A 25308-nucleotide genomic window follows, 5' to 3' on the forward strand; every position below is an offset into this window, starting at 1 on the left:
GAGATGCAATTCGATCTCAACTACAACTAATTATTAATGCATCTCTAAGGGAGGGGATTTTTCCTTCTTGTTTAAATGAAGCAGTAGTTAGACTACTGGTGAAAAAGCCCTCCCTGGATCCTCTGGACCTTAATAAGTACAGACCAGCGTCTAAACTTATTTTTGGGTAAGGTGATTGAGAAGACAGCTGCTCTCCAACTTCAGGCAGTTTTGGATGACACACACTTCCTTGACCCATGACACACACTTCCTTGATCCATTTCAAACCAGCTTCAGAGCAGGATGTGGAGTTAAGACTGCTATGGTTGCCTTAGTGGATGATCTCAGTCTCAATATTGACAGGGGGAATGTGTCCCTGTTGGTGCTTCTAGACTTCTCAGCGGCTTTTGATACCATCAACCTTGGTATCCTTCTGGAATTCCTGGGGGGGGGGGGGGAGTGGCTAGGTATAAGAGGTACTGTGCTTCAGTGGTTCCAGTCATACCTCTCAGACAGATCCCAGATGGTGGCACTTGGGGATAGCTGCACCTCAAAAAAGGAGCTGCTATGTGTTACCCCACAAGGTGTCATTCTATCCCCAATGCTTTTTAATATTTACATGAAACTGCTAGATCACCTGCAGACTTGGGGCAGGGTGTTATCAGTATGCTGATGACACCCAAATATTTTTTCCATGCCTTCAAAAGCAGTTACAGCTAAAGATAGTGTCTCTCCTCTGAATTAATGCCTGGAGGAGGTAATGAGCTAGATGAGGAAAAACAAATTGAAACAGATTGAAACAGAGGTGCTTGCCATCAAAGGGTCCTAATTTGGGGATGGGGGTGTGTTAACCAGTCCTGGATAGGGTTAAGCTCCCCTGAAAGGTTGTGTTTGTAGCTTGGGAGTGTTCCTGGATACGTCTCTCCAAATGTCAGCTCAGGTAGATGCCATGGTCAGGACTGCTGCCTATCAGCTTTGGCTGATAGGCCAGATGTGCCCCTTCCTAGATTTTGAGGACCCGAAGTTGGTAGTGCACACACTGGTAAACTTCTACAATGTGCTCTACATTGGAATATATTTGTAACAAGTTTGGAAACTCCAGCTAGTTTAAAAGGAAAAATTGGTTGACAAATTAATAGTGTGTGAACAAATTGTTTTAGTGAGGGGTTGGAAAGATAAAACAAAATGGACATTGACTAACTGCCGATAGAACTTAGAAGATACAAGTGAGGACCTATATCTTCTGGCAGGCCTGCTCTGACAGTTTTAATGGTGAATTTTAAACTCCACTGTATGCCTAATTTTTGTTTTGTGTATTTTAATATATGTATTTTATGGAGTATTTTGAAATGATTATGTGTTTATGTTTTAGTAATGCTGTAACCCGCCTCAAGCCATGAGGAGAGGAGAGCAAGAAATAAAACTATTATTATCATTATCATTACCATTATCATTATTATTATTTGATTCAGGTTCACACTACTTGACAAATCGCATCTCCCAGTATGAACCTACTCAGGCCCTGACAGCCTCAGGAGAGGCCTTTTCTCTCAGTCGCACCTCCCTCCCAAGCTTGGTTAGTGGGAATGCAAGAGATGGTCTTCTTAGTGGTTGCCCCTCAACACTGAAATTCTCTGCCCAGGGAAGCCAATATCTTTTTATTCAGACAGGCTTTTAAAAAAGAAAGTTTTAAAGACACGGTTAAAGTGTTGTGTGGCGTTCATGTATTTTAAATTGCTTTTAACTGCTTTAATTATTGAATCTTAGATACTTCTAGGATGAATTCTATTTTAATATTTATAGTCTTAGGTTTTTAAATTCTATATTGTATTATTTATACCACTGCACACTGCCTTGAGTCTCTCTAAGAGAAAACATGGTATATAAGTAGTAGTAGTAGTAGTATTAGTAGTGGTAATGGTAGTGATAATAATAATGTCTTACAAAGCACCCCACTGGCAACAAATATTTTTAATCTACTGACACAGAAATGAGAACCAACATATCAACAATAAACTATGTCATGAATTTAGAAACTTACCAGAATTCACCATCTTCCATTTTTTGGTGCAATTCTTCCCTCTGATCAGGGTCCACTTCATTCCACTCAGAAGAGCTAAGATGTCAACAAAAAGACTGTTATGCAATCTTTCCCCCCCTTCTAAATTGATCTAATATTATTATTTCTAGGGAGCAACAAAAGTCTGATTCAAAGAGCAACAATTCAGTGGTAGAGCACCAGCTTTTCATTCAAATAGGCCCTCGGTTCAGTTCCAAGTATTTCCAAGGGAATTTAAAAGATCCATCTGAAACCCTAAAGAGACACTGCTAGTCAGTGTAGATAAACTAAACTGGATTGATCCAGTGTAAGTTTCCTTGATTTTGCCTTCATTGTCTCAGAGTTACAAAGATGAACTTATTCAATGAAAAAGTACTTGTATTTGAAATGATGCTGCCATTTCCTTCTACAATGGTTCATTTATACCAAATGATAATGCTGCATTTGTGGATAATTTTTATGTGCCCTACATAATAGGGCCATTCTGAGATGTCACAGATCAGCCCCCTCCAGAAGCCACTGAGGTGGCTTTGGTGTCTTGGCCCTGTCACACCCACCTGTCACTCCAAGCTCCAGTCCACTCCACCTGACCCCAGGGATTCCTTATCCGGATGAGTGATTCTTGTTGGCCACGATAGTCCACCTGCCAAAGTTGGAATATTAGACAACCTGCAAACCCGGCTAACCCCATGAATGGCTTACCACCTTATGATGAGAAACTCACATTCTTAAATCCTGTGACAGAATAGGCATGGCCCTTCACTAGTTTCTTGAAAGTGACTGCTTCCATATCAAATGCACTGGTGATCTGTTAAGAAAGGGAAGGTGGCTTTGGTCAATAGGCTCCCCTTTCATGCTTCTTAGATTTCAGAGGAATACAAGATATCACTGACAGATGAAATGCACACCAAACACAACATATGATTAGGAATTTAAAATCCCTAAACAGTGTAAACTGTGAACCAACTTTAGTATTTACAATACTTGGGAATACATAGAAGGGTAGCTCTGACCCATCCCATCGTAATATATTTGTGATGTGGCCCTCATTCATTTTTCTTGCTTGCTCCATACTGCCTTTCTAGTTTTTCCAAAATGAATTGGAGGACGAAAAAACAGATTTTTCTTTCACTAGCAGAAACTCCTGATGCATTTTGTTCTGTGAGTAAGGCCTTTTTCAGGGGGCTACAAAAAGTCATTAAAAGACAAATCTCTAGTAAACGGTTGGAGAGGTATTTTAGTCTATAGGCAAAAAATATAGTTTTATTAGTATTATGTATTTATGTGTTATATAAAATCTTTTTCTGATTTTATATAACACAATGAAGAAGACCTTAAGAGTAAACACATAGGCCAAAATATATTGTCAAAGGCTTTCATGGCAAGAATCACTGAGTTGTTGTAGGTTTTTTGGGCTACATGGCCATGTTCTAGAAGCATTCTCTCCTGACATTTTGACTGCATCTATGGCAGGCATCCTCAGAGGTTGTGAGGTCTGAGGATGCCTGCCATAGATGCAGGTGAAACATCAGGAGAGAATGCTTCCAGAACATGGCCATATAGCCCCCCCCCCCAAAATGTACAACAACCTAGGCCAAAATGTATTTGACTTTTCCACTAATTAAACAATTGATTTTTTGTTAGCATCCTGAGATTGAAGTCCTGTTTCTTCTGTGGAATCAAATGGAAGAATTCCAGTTTCTCCTTTTTAAAGGAAACAAAGGCAAAACGCGGGTAAGCTTTTATTTGACGGATTCCCCCTTTAAAATTAGAACTAATGGGTTTCTTCTGCAAAGACTGAAATTCCTTTGGGTGGAATCTTTATTTATTCTTTTCGAAAAAATATAAATTGAATATTACCTTGGAATGTATGGTTGTAATTGATGTTTATGTTTTAATTGGTTTGGATTTTAATGCATTTGTTTATTTTATCGACATGTATATACAATATCGAATTATTGCCTTTGTAAGGCCTCCCAGAGTCCCCTTTGGGATTAGAAGGGTGGGGTACAAGTGTGGTAAATAAATAAATAATAAATATATGGAGAAATCGTTAAGATTTGCAATGGGCAAATAATCGAACATGGAACTGTGTATATCAGACCAGCCCCTGACTGGCTCCTTGTATGCAGCAAAGCTGTTATTTTGAAGAACACAATGAAAAATTCAAAGAAAAACAAAAGTCTGAATGCTATTTGCCGAAGAATTGTTTTCAGTGCACCTACCCACCACAAGGGGGCACCAGTCAAGACTCTGTTTGTACAGCCTAATATGGGAAAAAGAAGTCTGTAGCTTAACATTTTGTGTCCCATCCTATAGTTTTCAGTTAATCTTTGGGCCCTTTCTGCTGTTCTACCTTGATCGATCTAACCAATTAAAGCCACTATTATTTATGGCAGGTCCCATAAGATCTGTTCCCTCCAAAATTGCAAATCTGAAGCATTTCGCAAATGACACCCGCTTGAGGCACTTACATCAATGGAACAGCCAAGGAGGGAACCCCTTTCGAGAGCCTTGCAAATGATCTTGGCAATGTTACGAGGTGGCTTCTTGAGATCATACATTTCTGCCACGCCTCCTGTGAAATCCTCAAAGCCTTCTGTGGTGCTGCCACCTGACAGGGCCTCATAAGAGCCATTCAACCTATATGCCAAGCAGAATTTAGACAATTAGCTGGATCAGAGTTTGAAAAGGTTATTTTTTGAAGTACCCAACTCAAAAAAGTTGGCTGATGGAGTTGCACAGGAAAAAAGTAATTCCCAAGTTCTTAAGCAGATAGTATAACCACACCTCCTGACCTCTAAAAAAAGTAGCAGTGTGGGGTGGTTGTTTTTAAAAAGGAGTGGGCTTCGAGAATGGACAGCTTTCTGGTAAAGTTAAATCAATGGATAGAGCTTCCTGGGAAAGGTACATCCTGGGAAAGGTAGATCACTACACTCTCAAATACTCTGCGTAATATAGACCAAGATAGTACTCACTTAGCATATGCCTTTTCCAGCAGAGCACTCCAGAACTCCTGACATTCTGCTGAATGCACAAATACCAGCTCTCCATCTTTGGTGGGCAGGCGGTCATCTATTACCACATCCATCCATTCACCAAACTGCCAGATCTGGGGAGATAACAGGAGAACAATGAGTTTGGGCCAAAAATGGTTGACGGTGATGGGATAAAAGTAAAATAGATGCTAGGTGTTGATGAGGAAACCATATGCTAAGCAACATCCTTGTTCATTGGTAAAAACACCCTTTGTCTATGGCTGTACATTTTTCACAGCTCAATTTTATTCCATTTTTGAGAAAGGACAATGAAGCACTTTCTAGGGGAAGTGTGAATAACCTTTTCCTTGATCTCACCTGGAAGTGGAAGATGCCTGCATAGTCCTCCTGGAAGCTCTGGCCGTGAGGCACAACTCGGTGCAGAAGATCCTCATTGAGAGTCAGGGAACCAATGGCAGCCAGTAACCAGCAATCACCTGAAGAGCAGGAAAACAGAATGACAGTTCCTAGAATATTTGGGTTCCAATATCCTTACATTTGATCCATGTATTCAATATCAGTACAGTAGATTATCTACTTCCATAGGAATTTGATGCACAGGAACCCCACAAAAATGGGGAAATACCTTCTCTTCTCAGGCTACTCAAATTTTTGTTTTGCTTTGAAGCACCTTTGTGTCAAAATTGTGGTTACTTTTGAACTACAACTCCCCAAGCCACTAGCCATGCTGGCTGGAGTATTCTGGGAGAGGAAACTGAAGGCCTTGTGCAAATGTGTCAATGCTGTTTCTCTGGTGAAACCTTCAGAATTGACGAAAAACAGTAAAAGTCTCTCCTTTATTATGATACCTAAACAATGAAGGACAATTTCTCAACCGAAACTATTATTTCCATAAAATGAAAACATCTTACTCGGTGCTTCTTTTAACAAGTTACAAGAATTTCACATTAGACAGTACCTAATGTTGGCATTGTGCCCATCTTCAAATTAGCCAATTTTAATTATATAATTCTTTTTATTTGATTTCTGTTTGAAAGCATGCTTTTTTGTACACAAGCCAAAGGCAACATTTTAAAAATGCTGCCTCAATTTGATTCTGTCTGAAATAGGAATGCATGCTCAGCTTAAATGTTGATGCCTTGTTCCCTGGCTAGTGAAAATAACCACATGCACAGTTTAATTGCATAATGATCTGAAACTCAGTGAAACATTCACTGAGTGAAGAGTGGGATACTTTCTGACTGCAATGAGAATAACCCACAACCTCAAGGGCTGAGGTTATAAACTGGGATTAGGATATAATATATATGTCTTATATTACTGTTAGAAAGTTGAAGGCTGCGTATCTATTTTCCAAAATGCTTAGGATCAGATGTGCTTTGGACATGTTTAATGTTGTAATATTTGTACTTGCACATACAAATGAGATGCCTTGGAGATGAAATCCAAGAGCAAAGATAACATTCATTTATGTTTCATATAGATACACCTTATATAAACAGCCTGATGGTAATTTTGTACACAATATTTATTTTTCCCACGAGAAGCCCTTTTGTATTTTCTATAGCTCCCACTAATATTCCTAACCACTGAGGAGAAAGGAAGCAATTGCCTTTCTATTCTAAAGCATTTTCTTCACTAATCTTTAGTGATGACCTGATGATGTCGCTGCCTTATGCAGCCTATGTATTATTTTTTATCTTGAGTTAGTTTTCAACAGCAAAATTTGGACCAGCTGGAAGAGCAAAATTTGGATAAGGTAAATCAACTTATGGCTTCAACTTCTGAGTACTCAAGGCTTATTGTCCACAAAATTATTCAACATCCAAATTCTGACCTCTCCATTTTATCAACCAATCTACTCTTTCCCTCATCCTGTCACTTCTCCTAAGAATGAATACCCATTACTCACCCAGAGCTCCTTGGCAGATATCTGTCCTTGTGGCACCTCCCACAATAAACTGTGGATCATCCACAATTTCCTGTAGGAGTGAAAAGTAACTTGTTAGTGGTTTCCTTAGCATTCCCACAAAAGCTGAACAGACAACACAACAAAATGGGTAGAACTTGAAAAGAGACACACACACTTTGGAGTTATAGTTGTAAAAATTAACTTTACAAGTTCTGCAGATAGCATATGTTTAAATGCATATTGTATCCTTAATACTTAAACAAATATGCTTCTTTTTCCTAAAAAAGCGACTCCTTAGCTTTTCTATGATATTGGCTTTTCTTTGATATTGTCTCTTATCTTGGGTTGGCAAAAGAAAGGGCTGGGTGTCCCTCAGGAAGTTCAGAGTTGAGTCAGGAGTTGAAATAACATTCAGCACATTGTCTCCAGTTCCTCCATAAGCACTTCTCACGCAATTTCTATGAATTACTTACAACGGTACATAATTCTTTGTTATTGTCTTAGCTTCTAATTCCTTCAAACAAGACTAAAACTGACCTGAAAACACTATGCAGTTCATTGTTGTTCTACAAACTAAAAAAAAAAGGTAAACATATAACTCGCTGTGCAAGCCCACCCCCTCTTATCGCCGCCTGCTGTGGGTCCAGCAAACAGGAGAATGACTTCGGCTACAGCCTTTTCCTGGAGTGAAGCTGCGGTGAGAGAAAGCCCCTGCATAGCTTCGTCTACAAGAGCTTGTTCACTTTCAACAGACTCTTGCAGACGAAGACGACAGGTGAGGGTCCTGGCAGGAAGGTGTGGGACTTAAAGAAGTGCTTATTTCAGCCCCACACCTTCCCACCATAACCCTCTCTTGAGTATAAGATGAGAGGGACTTTTTCAGCATTAAAAGAAGGCTGAAAAACTTGGCTTATACTCGAATATATATGGTATTTGATATAAAGAGGTCAGTAGGAATCCATACAGTGCTTATTTATTTATTTATTTATCATATCAGAAGTGAACTGAGGGTACGTTGTAATGTATTAAAAAAACAAAGTTTTTAAAAAAATGGCATTATGCTCAATGTCCTTTGACCAGTAGCTGGCCACTTGGAATGCCTCTGGTGTTGCTATAAGAAGGTCCTCCACTGTGCATGTGGCAGGGCTCAGACTGCATTGTAATAGGTGGTCTGTGGTTTGCTCTTCTCCACACTTGCATGTCATGAACTCCCCTTTGTAGCCCCATTTCTTAAGGTTGGCTCTGCTGAATTGAAAGTTCAAGAGTAGACAGTGACAGGCATTTCTCCCATTCTGCAGACAAGAAAACCCTTTTGCAAGGGTAACATCATTTGCAATTTGGCAGGAGCTCACATTCATAATGTATTAGAGTGCAAAGCAAGAGGTTTAAATGGGAAAGAGGGACTAATAAGAAGATGGAAAAGGGCCATTGAAATAATTAGTATAGCCTTGGGTGCAGAAAACAAACACAAAAATGCTAGCATACAATCAATGAGTGAAGAAGCTTTTCATGAAAGCTGCTAATGTGAATTATTACAACGCAGAATGCCAAGTCTGATCATTTCATGAAGCTTTCTCTTAACAGGTACTCACTGATGGCCGCTTCCACCGCACTCCTTGGGTCTTGCCAGAATTTGGCCCCAGTTCCTTGAAGCCAAGGACAGAAGGGATGGCAGGAAACTGGGGATCTTCGAACAATCTGCCACTCTCCAAACATTCCTGCTTCAGGGTTTCGTAATCCTGACCCAGGTATTTAACAGCATTTTGGTGATTGCCCACACCCTCTGCTCGCAGACGGTCCCTTTCTAGTCTGGCAGCCATTCCTCCAAAAGGCATCATCACAAGTCCAGCTGGATGAAGGAAAATGAAGCTTCAGCAGCTCCCCTAAAACACAAAATAAGAGCACATTGAAATAGATCACCAATCAGCTGGAAATGAAACATGGAAGCCTCTACTGTGACCTCTTCGGAGGGGCTCAATATGACAGGCAAGAACACCTGCAGACCATCTAGCAGCAAACAACTAAGCCCCAAAGAATGCAACAACTGCCCACCCTTGTGCTAAATTATTCTTACGGCTGTTGAAGAACAATTGGTTAAAATAAGGGGGATATGGCACAAAATTATACCATTACATACATACATAGGTGCATCTCAGTTAACAAAAGCCCTATGACAAAGATGATCCTTTCCACAAAGTATTTTAGGGTGAATAGCACCACCATTTCTTGTTCTCTATCTCACTGGAAATGTTTTTGAAGCAGTGACAATGGGGAGGTGATGAAAAAGGGACCAGAGAATGACAAACTTTCAGAGATGGGTTGCAGAAGTGTGTCTGCAGTAAGCAATGAAATAAAGTAGCAAATCTTAATGTTTTCTTTACCAGTTTAAATGTTGTATGTGTATCTTTTATTGCTGCAGACAACTATGATGTAACTGAAGATTTTAAACTGTACAATGTATCAAAGTTCTATTTTAAGCTGCTCATCAAACATTTTCAGATTTGGAGAGAATGGAGAAGGAAATACTCTTCTATTATAATATTTTTATTAGAAGGATTCTATGCATAATAATAATAATAATAATAATAATAATAATAATGCTGCAACAATAACAGTACCTGAATACCAGACCATGACCTATTATAAATTGTTAATTAATCAGTTAATGTGGAGACCAGGTGAGAAGGCTTGTGCTGCCTTGTTAAATTGGGTTTAATAGCTGAAACTTGTATTCTGAGTTCTGACTACATTTTTTTCAAATTGTTTCTATACTTCTTTTTAAGATAAAAGAGAGCAGTGGAAGATTTTCGAAACAAGGATGTTGTTACAAAAGATATCAATACTTTCTTCAATGGTTCTAGAAAATCTGATTGTGAGCAATCATTCATACTGGCTTCTCTAACTCTTTCTATTTTCCTTTTATTACATGAATTTCTTCAAGACCATTCTCAACTCAGCTACAGAGTACTAGGAAGCAATATCTATTCCAAGAACATGGTGGCACAACATTTGGAACTACTAAGGAAGATTCTAGTGGTAGCAAAAATAGCATATGCTTTATCTCAGCCATTCAGCTTCATTTACTTGCATGCTCTCTCTAGTAGTGTTCTTGTGGCTAACATCTGCATGAGAGGCAGAATTAAAACAGGTGTTTCCTCGTCCCAAATGTCATACTCTGAATTTTAGTCAATTTGCTTATGTAAAAGGTATCAACCTAATTTTAGGGGTTCACACAGAGGGAGCTGGCTGTAGTTGAAAAGGGAACACAATTTGGCCATTTTTGCGCAGTATTTCAAAGAACAAACAGTGGTACCCTGTTAAGAATTGGATCTTGGCAGTTTTCCTGACACTACTTTTCTTTTTCATTAGGACCAAAAATATGAAAGCTGACTGTAAAATACTGGGTGGGAGAGGAGTATTAAAGAGAGGAACAAAGATGGCTAGCCCAAGCATCTGATGAAATTTTGCATTAACGAGCTTTGTCTCCAGAAGCCAAACTTCAAGTGTTGTTATTCATGTGATTAAACAAGTAGGTTTAAACAAGGAAGATATGACTATCATTAGCTACTAATCTAGAATTATTTTATTACATTGTATTTATCTCCAAGCATTAATGCCCAGAACCAGGATTATAAAATTAAAACAGATGTAGTTTTAAGCAAGAATAGACCAAAACACACACAAACGTATTACTAACATCCATTTAAAACTAATGAGTCTATGAAACACTAATGAGCACAAGTCTACTAAAAGCCCTTTTGTTAAAAACAGTTGGTTATTATCCAGAAGCATCCTGGAATGAAAATGCTTTGCCTGGTGTTGGAAGGACAACAAGAAGGGGGATAGTCTAGCTGAGAGGTGGTTTCAAAGTCTGGGAGCAGTCACTGAAAACAGCGTGGTGTTAAACCCAAGAATGGAGACAGCATGCTTCTCAGTACCAATTGCTTGTGGACTTTCCACAGACATTTGTTTGCTCACAACAGGAATATAATGTTGGATGATAAAGGACTTCCTTCCAATGTAGTACAGTCTTTTGGTGATTTATTTTAGATATGAGGTTGGCATGGCTGGGAAATAGTTCCAAATCATGGTAAGCCCCATCTATGTTTTTTAAAAATGAAAACCATTGCCTACCTTTGAGGGGTGTGTGTGTGCTGATGTACTATAGTTCCCAAACCAGCATAGCCAATAATAAGCAATGCTAGGAGATGCATTTGTTACCTTGCTCCTAAAAGTGCTGTTTGTAAAAGCAGGATTGTAGCACACCTCCAGTAGGTGTTCCCAATTCAGATACTTTTCTTAAAAAATAAAAGTGGCGAGATTAAAGATGCTTACTTAAACACATAACAATAGATTTGGTCTGAGTAGTTGCAAAAGGGATATTCTTGTTTACAAATGAGGGCAGAAATGAGGGCTTTTAAACTGAATGACTGTTTTTTTAACTGGTTCTTAAATATTTTCTGAAATTACCAGGAAACCTGCACTGGTGGTCTATGAAAAATGTTTGTATGGTTAAAGTGCATATTTGAGTGCATTTACTTGAAAATTAAGGAGTTGGAATTCCCACATTCAAAACCAACTGCAACATATTGGTTTACAGGTCTCGCAGAACTGCAAGTGCTTCTCAAGACTATGGACATCCTGGACTGGGTACATGAACCAATCAGCAGTGGAACTTGTCTCAGGGTTAACCTGCATGCTTATTTAACAATTTTCTTTTTTTTAAACAAAAAACCCCCTTGCTACAATGTGCATGGGTGAAGAAAAGGGAAGAAATCTCTAAACCCCTTTATCACTGCCAGATCAGGAAACAGTGGTTGGGTTGCTGTGCCACCTCCTCAGTTCTGCAAAATAGGGCTTGGACTTAGATGAATGTAGGTAGGAGGGCATATTGGAAATGTCTCCAGTGCACACCTGGCACTTGAATTTGCACCCTAGACACACACAATCACCACATCACTCCACCATGGCCTCCACACCACCCTGGATTGTGGGAATAGGACTTTTGCTAGAGAGGAGAATACAACACACATGTACACACACATATAGATACATCTACTCCCAATGCCATGGGAGAAAGGAGACTGGCACCACCAACCAGTATCAGGAAAATCAGCCCAGCCTTCTTGTCCTATGGAGCCAGCATGGTTTGAACACTGAACCAAGACTCTAGAGAACAAGGTACAAATACTTTCTTGGCCATGAAAACCCACTGGGTGAGCTTGCAAGTTACACACTCTTAGTCTCAGAAGCTCCCATGGCAGGGTCACCTACGGTGCTCCGTAAGTCAGAAACGACTTGAAGGCACACAACCACAAATTTATGTGTTGCCAGTCACTCTGCTCTTGTTTGTACGATACAGCCAGAAACTGTCAGTGATAAGGATGAAACGAGTGCATAGAGTGGAGCAAAAAGAGGAGGAAGTGATGAGGCATACTAACAGAGGAGGCAACAGAAAGGGGCTGAGCAACAAAAAGCAGTTGCCATCACCAGTGTCCAGTGCAGCAGCAGAGAGACTGCTGGCCTTGCCATAGAGGGAGAGAAAAAAGGATGAAAGGAGAGTGGTACCAATGATCCCATTTTTCTCCCTCTATGGCAAGGCCAGCAGTCTCACCTTAAAAATTGTGGCATAGATGCTGAGAACTGGGAAGCCCTGGCCCTCGAGCATTCTAACTGGAGGTCAGCTGTTATCAACAGTACTGTGGAATTCAAAGAGGCACAAATGGAGAGCAAAAGGAGAAAGGTGTCCAGAGGAAGGTGCATCAAGCCAACCTGATTGGGACCGCCTTCCACCTGGAAAACAATGTCCTCACTGAGAAATAACATGCAGGTCACGAATAAGTCTCTATAGTCACCCATGAACCCATCATCAAGACCGTACGCTTATAAGGCAATCATACCTGGACACAAGATACAGCTGATGATGATGATGACTGAATGTCAAACTCATGTATAAGTTGAGGGTAAAAAATATTGATTTTGATATGACTCATGGATAAGTTGAGGGTCACTCTGAAGAGAGGAAAAAGCACCAATGTTGCCTCGGGAAGCTAACTTCTCCTGCCCGCCATTTGCCCATCCAGGTATTCAAAAAGAACAGAGGCAGAGCCATGGTAGAGAGAGAAGAGGGGACTTGTGCGTCTTTAGGTATTTGTTTAGGTTCTCTGATGATGGAAACTGTTCTCATCTTTTGTTATTCTACTCAGACAAGGGGATAATTCTTTTTTAAAATAACAGTTAAGATATAGTACTCACACTCATCCATGGAGAAGTCAACTCAGGGTTATTTGGGCTATTTTTTAAACTAAATTTTCTATTTACACTTGAGTATATAGGCTATATAGCACTAAGGAGCTGCGGCCCTAAAAACAATGTTACCAAGTTCTGTCAATGAGATCAAGTTACAATGTGTCTTGATATTCATTGGGGTTTGGTTCCTGCCCCCACTCCCTGCTGATACCAAAATACGTGGATGCTCAAGTACAGTTATATATAATGGTATAGGATACTGGTGTCCATGCCCATCATATAAAATGGCAAAATTAAGGGTTTTAGATATTTTTTAAATATTATGAAGCTGCGGATGGTAGAATCCAAAGATTTGAAGTAAACTGTTGTTTACTTCCAAATTAAAGGTCACAAACACATATATGCAGATTCCTTCCCCATAGATCTTTCCATCCAGGCCACCCTCTCCCACTGCTGACTCACTAGGGCAGGGTGGAGAAAAATGGATTCCCTGAACACACTCATCTACATATGCTTCCTTGTTTGTGGTTTCTTTGTTCTATACATGCTGGGTTACCAACAGAAAAAAAGCCTGAAGTATTCTGATATACACACAATACATACATTTGTCTCTGTTGCAGCATTTAGAACTGAGCTGGATCATCTCCCCATTAAAAATCCTTTTCAGAATGACTTCTATAGACATACTTCCAATTCATGGACAAAGAGTATGATGGGTAGGAAATACGGAGTTTGTATTCCAGGTATGGAATAAAGGCCACCTGGACTGGACTTTTGTTTAAAAAATCAAAAGAAGCAATAGAGGCTTATTCATGCATGCATGTGATCATTTACTCCATGTTATTTCTGTGCTAAAAAATATTCCCCTCCATATCCATTGATTTCACAGAAGCAGGAAAACTAGACACACCCCAACACAATATAAACTTCATGGAGAAAATGAGGGAAAATCAGTATTGTGGTTTTGCATATGTGTAGATTTGTTTCCTTGTTGCAATTCCTATTACAGAAATAATTATTTGGTTTTCTATCTGCATGGTACATATTTCAGTCTAGGTGCAAGCACTGAGAAGCCAGCATATATACAGTAATCTTCTAAAGCATGCACTACACCTATAAAAATTGCCTATTTTTACCAACTTTCCAAGGGTGAAAGATACGTATGTTAAATGGACTGTGCAGGCAAGAACCCAAATGTTCAGGTGCTTTTTTGGGGTAAGAATACTTCAGCAAATTTAGGCATTCTCGTGGAAAAAACAGATTAATGCAGAGATATACTATGATACTCAAACTATTCTCTATTGGCGTTACAGACACTGACAGTCTATCAGACCTGGCACAAGCCCTGCTGCATCAGCAGAAAGCTTGATGTGCTGTTGCCATAAGAGATACATTTTTGGGAATGCCCAGAGCCTCTGGCAGAACATTTTGCAATGTAGCTGTTCCACTAGTGAATGCATGATAGAGTACCTGCTCTGCCTGACAAAATTTCTATGTTCAATCCTAGGTCTCTCTGGTATGAATGGGAATGACTAATAGGAACAATGCCTGTCTCAAATTGTAGACAAGTCAGTATTGGCATTACTAAACTTAATGGAACAATGAACTGACTCAGCAGGTGAGTTTGCTGCAGGGAGGCTATACGGGCAAAAACCACATGTCTGCCTAAACATATGATGAGAGCTCAGCATAAGAAAATACAGGAACAACATTGCTGTAATTAGGTTTGTAGTAGGAAATATGCTAATTTATTTTATTAATTATATTGTAAATGACTTCCAAAAGGAGCGTTATTTATTGATCAATACTATATTTTGTGTATTGTAAGCAGTGTCAACTCTAGTAAGTGTTCAAATGTGAGGCAGCTTTGCTAAGTGCTTGGGCAGAACACCAGGTGCTGTGAGCTATATTTCATAGACAGCAATGATAAATTACTCTTGGTATACCTTATCTAAGTAAAGGAATTGTGTAAACTTTACACAATTCAAGGGGTCATCCTAAGTTGGCAGGCGATTCGAAGGCACATAACAGCCATACACATTGCAAGCTTCCTGGGGAATGACAAGCTCTTCAGGCTAAATTTAATACAAGGTGCTACAAGTCACAAAACTTCCTTGTCTTCCCCTCCAATACCTTCTGCTGCCCTAGGAAGGCAGCAGGCTGAAACCAGGGTGGTGGTGGTGGTGGGGGGGGGGGGGGTTGCATGCTCCTGCCTTTGGAATAGGTATTTGGCAAGCAGTGCCTTTGAGGGGTTGCAGAAGGAAGAACACATCACAAACCCAATTTACAGGTGGGTTCTGTGATTGCCAGTTTCTAGCCAGTATCTAGCATTGGATACAGTCCTTGCAGGGCAGCTATGTAATATCCCTCCCTCAGTGATTTCTTTCCATTTTTCCAATGAAAAATTTGGAATCTGGAGGAACACTTAAAAACAGTCCTATAAAATAACATCTCTTGAAAAAATTAAAGATGAAACTTTACTAACTTTTTAATAGAAGACACTAGGTAATATAATTCCTATATCTATATTATGATATAATATTGTTATTATTAAAAGTTTTGCCATTCATCTATACCAGTTACTATATGTCTGAATGGGAAAGCACACTGTTAACCCAGAAACATTTTCTTCATCATCAATTTAGCTATCACAAGCCCAACTACTATGGGAGTTGCCCACATCCGCAATGCCACCATTTCCTCATCAGTGATTTAAATAGCTGTAAATCAACCACTCTTCATGAGAATCTTTTTTGTCATTTCTTAAGACAGTAGATTCTACCCATCAAATTTAACCATTTGCCAGGTTTTATAATATTAAAGGAAACTGGTTTCCTATAGAACCATTACTAGTTAATTATTACTTCCAGTTACATTGCTGCAAGTAATTATTAACACCGGTAGCGTATTAGCAACCTGTTGGCAATTACAGAGATAACATATTTTCAGGACTGTTACCTTCATCCAGCAAAACAATAGTTATTACTGGCAAAAAATTGTGATACAACAATACTTCAGTGCTTGGAAAAGTTATTTCCAGACTACAGCTTTTAGAATGGGAGAATTGCAATACAAAAAAGAGACCTGTCTGAGCTCTGCAATGTGAAAGTACAAACAATCTCCATCTATGCTACCGATGAAAGAAGAGAATAAACAGGTTTTGACTACTCTGTTCAATCTTATCAGTGTGGTGGCAGAACAGAATCTGTTTCCTGAGCTGTGGGGCAGATGCCTTACATGTGTGCTCCAAGGAGATGAACAATTAACCACATTTCCAAAATCAATAAAGTCTTGTTAGGTTTTCAGTACAGTAATACAAAGATGGGGGATAATAATAAATATCACCCTTTCTCTGTGTGTGTACACATAGGGTGTGTAGTGGTGTCGCTTCCTTGAATCGACTACAGAGACAGGTGTTCACTCCTGTTATTCTAGAAACAGAAGAAGGCTTCACTCTGGTTGCCCAATCTCAAACAAAAAGTATAACAGAACTTTCAAAGAACAGATTTGAAAAACAGCAATAAACTGTTTTTGAAATAAGGAGATCATGTAACCCTCCAGATGTTATTGACTGCATCTCTGCCTATGCGGGCTGGATGGGAACTGACATCTGACAATATCTGGAAGGTCATACGATTCCCACTCAAAAACATATTCATATATGAAAAGCAGTTGTGGACTATTAATGTCTCATTCTCTCTGTCCCTTTTGTTTCAGATCATTTTGGGGGCAGGATTTTATTGAAACCTATAATTTGTTTCATATTTGAGATGAAAAGAACCTCACATTTAAAATGATTCAAATGTAACCCCCTCAAAAAAAGAATTAGATTTTGGCATATGGGTGGGCCCAGGTTTTGAGTGCTTAGCTCTACAGATCGTATGTAAATGTAAAAAATACATTGTTCTCTCGCACTGTGACAGCTCCTCACATACATTCAGAAGTTAGTCGGCTGCTAAATATACACAAGTAGAAGACAGTGCTTTAGCTACTTTTCCCTTTCAGCATATTTAGAGGCCCTTGTAGCTGGTACAATCATTTGATTTTGCTGAAATATTTCCTGCTCCGTTCATTTCCTGCCACTTTAAATGCAAGCTAAAATGGTGGGGGAAAGTTCTGTGCAGTTTCCTCTCCAAAAGCACTATTCTTCTGCAGAACTGGCACCAGAGTGAAGTCATACATTATTCATTTCTCAGAAAATGTCTCTGCCATGCCAAACTAAAATGAGTAATCACTAGGACCTAGATCTGTGTTCACTACTGAGCAGTTTGCAGAATTCTGAGTTCAAGTTCATTGGGTTGTCTTTACTCCAAAATACAAATATTCAAAAAAAGGCAAATTTTCTCCAGCTTTAATCCAAGGGAGTATATTCAAGATCTCTCCCATAAATAGTTCTTTAAATGTTTCAGTTACTCTTGTTACTCCTCTGTAGGAGTACTCTAAGAGTAGTTAAAAGCCAGGTTGTTGACCATCAGGACAGAGATTCACCTGCAAGCATCACTTTGTACTATCGTGAAATCTTGTTGCAAAGTTTTTCTTGGAATCTATATTTTCACACTGCTGAACATACCTTATTATAGTCAGTTATGGTGACCTACAGGCCTCCAGCTTCTTTTGGTCTGCCAGACCTATAATCTTTTACTGTGGCCATGCTTCTTAGGGCTAGTGGAAGTTGTACCTAAAAAACATTTGGAGGAGCACGACTGCCCACCCATATTTAAAGTCGGACACTATCTGTCATTGCACTAGAAAGGCACAGGCAAGGCAATGACAGTTCATGGCTTTAGAAGATGCTAAAATGGCCTTCATTACATTTCTACTTGTCCATTCCATGAAATAAATTACATCTCATTCTATATTATATAGAAAAAAAACACTGTAGATATTTCAGTCATATTGTTATTATTGTTGTTATTATATTCATTTTTATCCCGCTTTTCTCCCACTCAAAGTGGCATACAGTGGATTAAAAATTAATCCACTGTAAAATACCTATTCAACAAGACATAATAAAACAACGAACATAAATACCCAATTACCTGAATCATAAACAATAAATTAATAAATTACAACATATACCATTAAAAATTCCTTAACCTCAGGCCACAGAGGTTATTCATAAAACAGGTTATATTCTAAGAGCCTAAAAAGACTCAATTTTCATTAGGTGTCACATTGCCAGGTCCAATATAGCACATAAGAGGTCGGTATTAGGGGCTGTTAATTGGTAGTTACCTATTATTATTCATCTGGGAAGCTCTGGCTCCACAAGGAGGTTTTAATTTGCGATTGAAAAGCCAGCAAGGAGGGGGCCGATCACACCTCTTTAGGAAGGGAGTTCCAGAACCACGGGGCCACCACTGAAAAGGCCCTCCCTCTCATTCCCACCAAGCACACTTGTGATGGTGGTGGGGCCGAAAGAAGGGCCTCTCCTGATGATCTCAAGGCACAAGTGGGTTGATAGGAGGAGAGGCGATCACTCAAGTAAGCTGGGGCCAAACTGTATGAGAAAGCACCTCTCAAATTATCTGGAATCAATGTTATAAGGCATGCTGAATAAACAGAATTGGTTACTAAATCTTCATCCCACCTTAAATAATCATGCCCCATTCCCATACCTTTTCATGTGGTTAAATATGGGAAGTACCTATGAACTTTCAGTCCTTAACCATCTGTACTTAGGAAGCTCCTGGCCCTCACCATTAACCCCAGGCACCTCCTGCAATACAACAAGCCACTCTGCTTACAGTCTCTGCATCTCCTTTGCAGAAAAAGGCCACTATGTTTCAGTTCAGTGTAAAACCAAAGACAAGTGAACATTCCAGTTAAAAAGCTTTTCCTTAATACTGGAAAGGAAATCTAGACAAGCAATCACCGTGAGTCTGTTCTGACAGATAGTATTGCCCACAAATAGTGTTCTACACAAGTGATAAGCTAATGGGTGGTATAGATTAGCAAGATAGCTTGGACTAACTCATGAAAGGAGATATTTTTAAAAACATAGCGATAGCTCTCAAGACTATAGTGAAAATCATACATATGTTGACAGTGTCCTGCATTAAGTCCCTGTTGCCCATCCCTGCTATTGCTGATCCTCATTTCTCGTTTCCCTCCCTTCATATATTTTGTGAGCCTAAACCTTCCAATCCAACACTGCACATAACAGAAGCAAACTAATACATTACCAAAAGGCCACTAGTAAAATAAAAATGCATTCAAAATCAAACTCTATGCAAAGCATGTGTGTTTTGAATACTGTAATCTCCAGTGTAGACAAGGCATATGTCTAAAGCATCTATCCTATATGCTGTCAGATCTGTATACTTTCTGAAAAGACCACAAACAGATCATGCTGAAAGTCATATTGATAAATGCTAAGCAAAATACACCCAGAAGTAGCAGAAGTGATCCCAGGACCACTGGAAGAATAATCTTGGAACCACTGGCAATAATCATTTATCTGTATTTTGCAAATAGATTGACAGCCATTCATGGACATGAGAGATAACTTGATCAGTTCAATTCTTCAGGTGTTATACATGAACTTCCTTTTTCTTTCTCTCCCTGCCTTGCTCCTCTCTGAGTACAAAAGTGGAGAAGATCAATGAATACAGAATTTAGGAAGTTGAACTTGTTCTAAACAAGGAGAAGACTAGATATAAATGTAAGTGATTCCATTTTTATATAATTTAAAATGAAGCTGAAAACAATGTATAAGGATTGTTTAGCATGTACCTACTTTCTAAAGAAATCCAAATCTCTGAATACACAGTAAGATTATATTAACTAATGCAAATGATGATAAAATAGCATCTTCCTCAGTAATTTGCACTTTTGACTTATTTAAAATAGGTCCTTCAGAGAAGCAAGCATCCCAAAAGTGCGTAGATGGACACATGAAAGGAAGAGCCATTCTAAAAGTATGCTCATATTATTTTACTCAAAACATTGTTTCTCCAAGGTCACACATAAGAAAACCTAGTCCAGCAAGTATACTATTCAAGCCAAGTACACTATACAAACTATGCTTCGATGGCATTTGTGACATAACCTATTGCTCCCCTTATTCCAATATTTTTTGCAACTCGTTTTATGTTTTCTAAATAAAATTAATAATATCCAGATGAACAAATATGAAACTTTAAGACCATTTGAAGGTGGGGAAGGGGACAAGGATGAAACAATCAACTTGGATATATGCTTCTTATTCACACTGACAAGATAGTAGGAAGCTAAGCTGCAATCATCTGTAAAATGGGTGGGTGGGAATCACTGCAATACAATGTTAGTGTTATTTCTGCCCACATCCTATCAAGACAGACAAAATCCCTTACAATTTCTCTTAGGTTTGGAAAGAACAAAAGCCATAGATCACCACCATAAACCACAATAACCACTAGCCACCTCAAAATCCAGTCCCAGGAGAGTACATCCAAATAACAGAATATACACACACTATCAAAACAGAATGTAAGAGATTTGTAAGAGAATACTTAAGAAAAGGGACAGTGATACACTAGTTTAGACTATTTTAGCCTGAAGCTGTCAGGACAAAAACATTGCAAATACAGACTGGAGCAGTGGTTCCCAACCTTTTTTTGACCAGGGATCTCTCTCCAACATTAGTACCAAAAGGGTTACGAATCAGTTTTTGGTCAACTTTAGATTTGATTTGGTTATTTGGGGTGCTGATTCAGAAAATTGCACATCAGCTCTAGTTTCTGATACAGAACATATGCCATCCAGTAGTCACCATCTGCTTGCCCACAGAAAACCATATTTAATAATCTAGAGCTGATATGGTCTATCCAATGCAATTTTCTGAACCAACATCCCCCCAAAAAACTTGGGAACATAAAAATGAAGACACCAATTTTTTTTTTTTGGTTGGGCTATGTTATTATCCGTAGCAGTAACGGTGAGGCCGTGGACCATATTTTAGTTCTTGCGGACCACTGGTGGTCCATGGGCTAGAGGTAGCTCCAATGAGATCTGACATAGGCCGCATCTACACTGTAGATTTAGTCATCATCATCATCATCATTTATATCCTGCCCTATCTTCTTGAGGGGACTCAGGGCACTACTTTAACTATCATGGCTTAATACTATTGAAACCTTGGATTTGCAATTTGATGATGCACCACCACTCTTTGGCAGAAGAGGCTAAAAACCTTAGTGGTGGAATGATGGAAACTGTGGTGGTTAACTGCACCAAGACAGTTAAAGTGTTGTCAAACTGCAGGAATTCTACAGTGTAGATGCATCGTGGCTGGCAATGCCTTGTATACTCCTACGTCATTCTTGGCCCTCCTGTTTAATCAACCAAAGAGAAACTATGAGTCATCAAGTTCTTCCATGAAGCACAGCTGAATTTAGATGGCCAGATATCACTGGAAAAATCTCACTCAAACTATTTCCAAAATGCATTTGTCTGGTTATATAGCAGAACAACGTCTATTACAAATGTAAACTGTGGCCACTACTGTATCTCAAAGTAGTCAGATTACAAGAAAGTTGATGTTTCTTTGTGAAAAGTTAACAAAATAAGATTATTATTATTAATCTTGGGCTAAAATAAACGAGCCTATTCTCGCTATCATAGGAGGGGGGGGGGGTCTGAGGCTGTTAGGAATGGTGGGAGTTGAAGTCCAAAACACCTGGAGGGCCCAAGTTTGCCCATACCTTATCTACCCTGTTCAATTCATACAGTTCTGATGCCGCTTTAATTGCCTTTGGCTCAAGGCTATGGATTCATGGGAGTTGTGGTTTTATGAGGGCTTTCACCTTCTCTGGCAAGAGGGCTGGTGCCTCAGCAAACTACAAATCCCAAGATCCTACAGCATTAAGATGTCACAGATTAAAAGATGTCAAACTGCATACACACACCAAGGGAAATTATTTCTCTACCATTGCTAACTCTAAATGGTTTATTATTTCCTTTTAAAAAATTCACAAGTGATGCCTTCTGTCCTCAAATATTTTGGTATGACCTTATCTCCCTTCAGTGATGACAATGTGCCTTAAGATCCCAGGCAGGAAGTATATGAGGGACTGTTTCCCCTCCTTTTCCTGTATAACTTCCTTTGACTTTCCTCCTTGTTGCACATTTGCCTGGAATTATGGAGCCCATATGATGTTGACACTCTGGCACTTTTGTTTGAATTGATGGCAGCTAGTTTTAACTACTGATGGTTTTACGTGTTTTAAATTGTATCATTCTATTTTATTGTATGTGTTGATAGCAGTTGTTTTATAATGTTTATGTAATATTGTTTTATACTCATGTATTGTTTATATTATATACTGCACTGCAATGTCTTGTAAGCCACCCCGAGTCACTTTTGGGAGATGGTGGCGGGATATATATAAAGAATATTATTATTATTATTATTATTATTATTATTAATTAGACCATAACTAATAAGAGGTGACAAGAAGATAGCATTCTGAACTGAAAAACTGCAAAAGCCTTGAGAGAAGTAACATCTGCAGTCTAGCAGGGCACAAAAAACTGGGAACAGGGAAAAGGAAGGGGCCTGAGGCTGTTAGGAATGGTGCGAGTTGAAGTCCAAAACACTTGGCGGGCCCAACTTGGCCCATGCATGGTGTAGATCAGGCATGGGCAAACTTGGGTCCTCCAGGTGTTTTGGAATTCAACTCCTACAATTCCTAACAGCCTCAGGCCCTTTCCTTTCCCCCCTCTGCTGCTTAAGAATGCAGATAGTACCAGCAGAAGGGTGTATATAGGCAAGGTAAGTAGGGATCACTATTGTGTCAAATCAGTAGTGGTATCAATAAAACTAAGGTCTTTCATGATATACTTCCATGTTATTTCCTGGTGCATCACAGCAGTCATTTGGAAAGGCCATTGCAAGGTAAATAGGTTTCTCAGCTGTTAAACTGATGTACCAAGGTATTTTTTGTGCCGCTGTGCCTTCAATTAGACAATTCCCTAGATAGCTGGCCCCAGCGAAGACCCCAAGTCCCTCCTTGCACTTTTCTGTACCCAAAGCCATAATGATTTATTTTACATTGTTCTATTCTTAATTACTCCCATATGACATCGCACTTTACTTACCAGCTCTATTCTCTAAATTTTTGTTGCACCAGTCCGCCCACCCATTACGTGACATGAACTTCATTATTGGTTGTTGGTTTTGATGCCTGTTTCTATATATTGTTATAATGTTGTTGTTGTATTTTATATTGTACTTTACTATATTACGTTTTTAACTGTGCTGGTTGGGTTTGGCCCCATGTAAGCTGCCCTGAGTGCCTTCAGGGAGATGGAGGCGGGGTACAAAAATATTATTATTATTATTATTATTATTATTTGAAACATGATAAGATGAGTCCACAGCAGACACACTGCTAGCTCTTGTATTGGATCACACATCGGACACTTCCCAAGTGTCTAGGACTGTGTGATGTATCGATGAATAATGCGTGCAGATCCCAGTAAGGTGGCCTTTTGCAGCTGGCAGATGGTAATCTTATCAGTGCCGATTGTGTTTAAGTGCTGGCCAAGGTCTTTAGGTACTGCACCCAGTGTGCTGATCACCACTGGGACCACCTTGACTAGCTTGCGCCAGGGTCTTTGCAATTATTATTAGTACTATTATTATCACCATCATCTTTGAACTGTTAGGGGCAAAGATATGCCAATGCACAAAAGGACACACACACATATATAGCAGTTTCTGAAGTTGCCTAAAAAAAAACAGCTAATTCCTCATAAAATATCTTGGTTTTAAATCATGCTCTCAAGAGACAGAAAAATAAGTGGACTTCTTTAAAAGTAACATAGTTGGTTTACTCACAAACTTCATGTATTCAGCATCCAGGTACTTTGCATATCAATCCAGTTAGATAGGATTTGAAGTAGTTTCTGTGTATAGATAACACAGAGTAGCGGAGGGGGGAAGGAAAAGGGTCTGAGGCTGTTAGCAATGCTGGGAGTTGGAGTCAAAAACACCTGGAGGGCCCAAGTTGGCCCAGGCCTGGTGTAGATACACCCTGAAGTTATAGTATAGCTTAAGCTGCAGAGGGAGAAAAGGAAGGGGCCTGAGGCTGCTAGGAATGGTGGAAGTTGGAGTCCTGGAGGGCCCAAGTTGGCCCATGCCTGGTGTAGAGGCCCCCTCACAGTGGAGTGTAACCCTCGGCCCCACCCCTTCCGACAGACACAAGGCTAGTCCCTGGCTTTGCCAAGCCGCTCCACTGACAAATCCTTACCTCGGGGGGAAACAAAGGCTTGCCAGGCCTCACCTGGGCTGGGATGGTTCTGAGGGGCTTCCTCCGCCCAGACTGGGGCAGGGCCCTTGGCCCCTGAGGCCCGGCTTCCGCGGCGACGGAGGCTCCTCTGAGGCGGATTCCTGCTCAGGGGGGCGGAGGGCGAGGCCAGCCCGAATTAGCAACTCTCCTCAGCGCTTGAGCTCCTCTTAATCGCGTTTGCAGGGAGGGCAGCGCGGGGCCGGGCCGGCTCTCTCCTCTTCTTTCCCTTCCTCCCTTTTCTCCTCCGAGCCGCAGAGTTTTGGGCCCGGCCCAGCGGGGGTGGGGCAGGGCTCTTGCGGCTGAGATTTGAGTCTGAGAGAGAAGGAGGGAGGGGACTGGAGAATGGGAGGCGAGACCATCCAAAGGGGCGGAGGATTTGGAGGGAGCGCCCTCCCCAGCCTTGCCCCCTTTCTCTCTTCCCTCCATCTTCTTGGGGGGCTTCCCTCAGCGCCTGGGCACGGCTCAAGATTTTTTGCATTCTTTTTTAAAGTACCCTCTACACAAGACTCGAGGGAGTTGTAGTTTGGCCAAACACTTTTCGCCTCCCCTGTTAAATAGTGCTGGGGCCTTACCAGACTGCCAACCCCAGGGTCCCTTCACACCAGGGCTTTGCACACATTTCATGGTGGCCACAACACTTTTCAAGGTGACATCATTTTGCAACACAGTAATTCACTTTTCCTAGCAAAACCAATTGCATACACCAGGTCCTCCACCATCAAGCCCACTGGACTACAACGTTGTCTGGATGGATACCCAACCACCGTCTCCCAAAACAGTTGCTCTATTCTGAACTCAAGAACGGAAAACGGAATGTTGGAGGACAGGAAAAGAGAT

The 25308-nt window shown here is 40.1% G+C and overlaps 1 protein-coding gene across 3 annotated transcripts in view; it reads right to left on the reverse strand.

Moving 5' to 3' along the window:
- The window catches only part of LOC132761300 (calpain-1 catalytic subunit), a 51788-nt gene that overhangs the window by 18858 nt on the left and 7622 nt on the right, over positions 1-25308 (reverse strand). The window contains exons 1-9 of one of the 3 annotated variants that reach the window (XM_067464296.1): positions 24466-24807; positions 8542-8832; positions 6950-7019; positions 5395-5513; positions 5017-5150; positions 4513-4681; positions 2763-2846; positions 2596-2681; positions 2021-2095 (exon numbers count right to left, since the gene is read on the reverse strand). In XM_067464296.1, coding sequence (XP_067320397.1) covers positions 2021-2095; positions 2596-2681; positions 2763-2846; positions 4513-4681; positions 5017-5150; positions 5395-5513; positions 6950-7019; positions 8542-8787 — 983 coding nt within the window. In that variant the 5' untranslated portion in view covers positions 8788-8832; positions 24466-24807. Of the gene's footprint in view, positions 1-2020; positions 2096-2595; positions 2682-2762; positions 2847-4512; positions 4682-5016; positions 5151-5394; positions 5514-6949; positions 7020-8541; positions 8833-24432; positions 24808-25308 lie in introns of those variants that run through there. The other 2 variants (XM_060754048.2, XM_067464299.1) reach the window with 2 other exon arrangements.

The sequence above is a fragment of the Anolis sagrei genome, chromosome 1 (assembly GCF_037176765.1).
Source record: "Anolis sagrei isolate rAnoSag1 chromosome 1, rAnoSag1.mat, whole genome shotgun sequence".
Classification (NCBI taxonomy): domain Eukaryota; kingdom Metazoa; phylum Chordata; class Lepidosauria; order Squamata; family Dactyloidae; genus Anolis; species Anolis sagrei.